The 1,591-nt window shown below is 39.6% G+C and overlaps 1 protein-coding gene across 6 annotated transcripts in view; it reads left to right on the top strand.

Moving 5' to 3' along the window:
* The window catches only part of MEIOB (meiosis specific with OB-fold), a 19,016-nt gene that overhangs the window by 10,828 nt on the left and 6,597 nt on the right, over nt 1–1,591 (top strand). For all 6 annotated transcript variants that reach the window (XM_033517955.1, XM_033517958.1, XM_015643414.1 and 3 more), the window contains 3 exons: nt 264–395; nt 927–999; nt 1,383–1,578. In XM_033517955.1, coding sequence (XP_033373846.1) covers nt 264–395; nt 927–999; nt 1,383–1,578 — 401 coding nt within the window. The remainder of the gene's footprint in view (nt 1–263; nt 396–926; nt 1,000–1,382; nt 1,579–1,591) is intronic.

Here is a 1,591-nt window from a genome sequence, read left to right as displayed (position 1 = left end):
CAGGCCTGGCTGTCATCTCCCACAGCTCCTGCACTTCTCCCCTGTTTGATCTGGGAGTTCATACCCTGCCCAAAGTGAAGCACAGGGTGGACAGGTACCACAGCAGGAAAACACCAGCGTGTTCCTGCACCACCTGCTGGCCTCCAGCAAGGAAATCCTTGCCAAAATCCAGGAAAACCTCAAAATAGGAGTTTTTATACACATATTCTAGTTAGAAATCACGCTGTGCTGAGGAATTGCTACAGGCCTGTTTATTTTTGCAGACATTGGCACTGAAAGATACACCTTCAATTTTACCATTCGTGATTCCCCAACTTGTTTCATTAATGTCCAGTCGTGGGGCAGAGAAGAATACATCAGATCCCTCTCAGAAAGCTTCAGGGTTGGTGACTGTGGTGAGTTTATTTATTTTATTTATTCTCACTTGTTTGCATGAAAATCAGGGTTGTGCTGGTGGCTTTGCTGTGTTGTGCTCTGAGGACTCACAGCCTAATTGGAAACAAATTGTTCAGTTCTGTTCAGTATAAAGAGGAAAGGAACAAGATTCCAAGGATTTCAACTCAAGCCCAGTAAATATGTCAACAAAAGAAACCCACTGAGTGCAGCAGCTCAGAACTGGCCTGCAGTTAATCAATGTCAAATCTTACATTATGCTGAGGTCTTAAAAATGATGAAAAATAAGCTGTAAAGCAGTTTGGTGTTTGTCTTCCCTCAGTTACAGATATGACTGTGATTGCTGATAAAACCACAACAAAAATCCTGTATTTATTCACAGGATGTGCTTTTATCTTTTTAAATTCATAGAAAGATTTTCCTGCCGTGGTTGTTTGGGTAAAACTTGTGAGCTTGCAGAGTGTACATACAAAAATATCTATAATTGTACCTATAATCAATTTCTAACATTACTTATCAATGCTTTATTTTAGTTACAATTGAAAATCCTTTAATTCAGTCAAAGGAAGCAGAAAGAGAAGAAAAATTCAACCCTGTAACTCCTAGGTAAATTTAAAGCATGGAGTGGTAGTTCTTTCTAGAAAGATCAAAGTTAATACTTGCTTTAATTTCCAGCAACATGAAATTGGTAGAAATATTTGGTGTTTTCTTCTTGTGTAGCTGTACATTCCTCCATTGTGTTCATCAATGTCTGGTTAAATCTCAAAGGAGAATATATTTCATAAATAGAAGGCCATAAAGCAATAATGCTCTTTGTTACTATACAGAGTAAATTTCATTCTTTGAGTAAAATCAACAAGAATTTTTTGTACCTTTAGGAAAAACTAATGGAATAAAGTTGCTTTTCCATATGAATTGAATTAACATTTTACACTGTTGATATACCTCAGTGGGTGCAGTGCTGATCCATGGGATTTGTTCTGTTCTAGTGGCTACAAATTATTGCTCAGTGAAAACCACTCTGTGGTTAAAACCTCTTCCTGCTACGACACAGACACCAGGCTCCTGGCTCTGCTGCACCTGCCTGTCAAGGACCCTCAGGATTATTATTCCCTGGGGGACATCGTGGCAAATGGACAAAGCCTCCATGGGAGAGTCCTCAACGTGCTGGCAGCTGTGATGGCAGTGAGTGAGGAGC

The sequence above is a fragment of the Parus major genome, chromosome 14 (genome assembly GCF_001522545.3).
Source record: "Parus major isolate Abel chromosome 14, Parus_major1.1, whole genome shotgun sequence".
In the NCBI taxonomy this organism is placed as follows: domain Eukaryota; kingdom Metazoa; phylum Chordata; class Aves; order Passeriformes; family Paridae; genus Parus; species Parus major.
The sequence above is the reverse complement of the archived record's forward strand: the minus strand, read 5'-3'. Positions and strand labels throughout refer to the sequence as shown.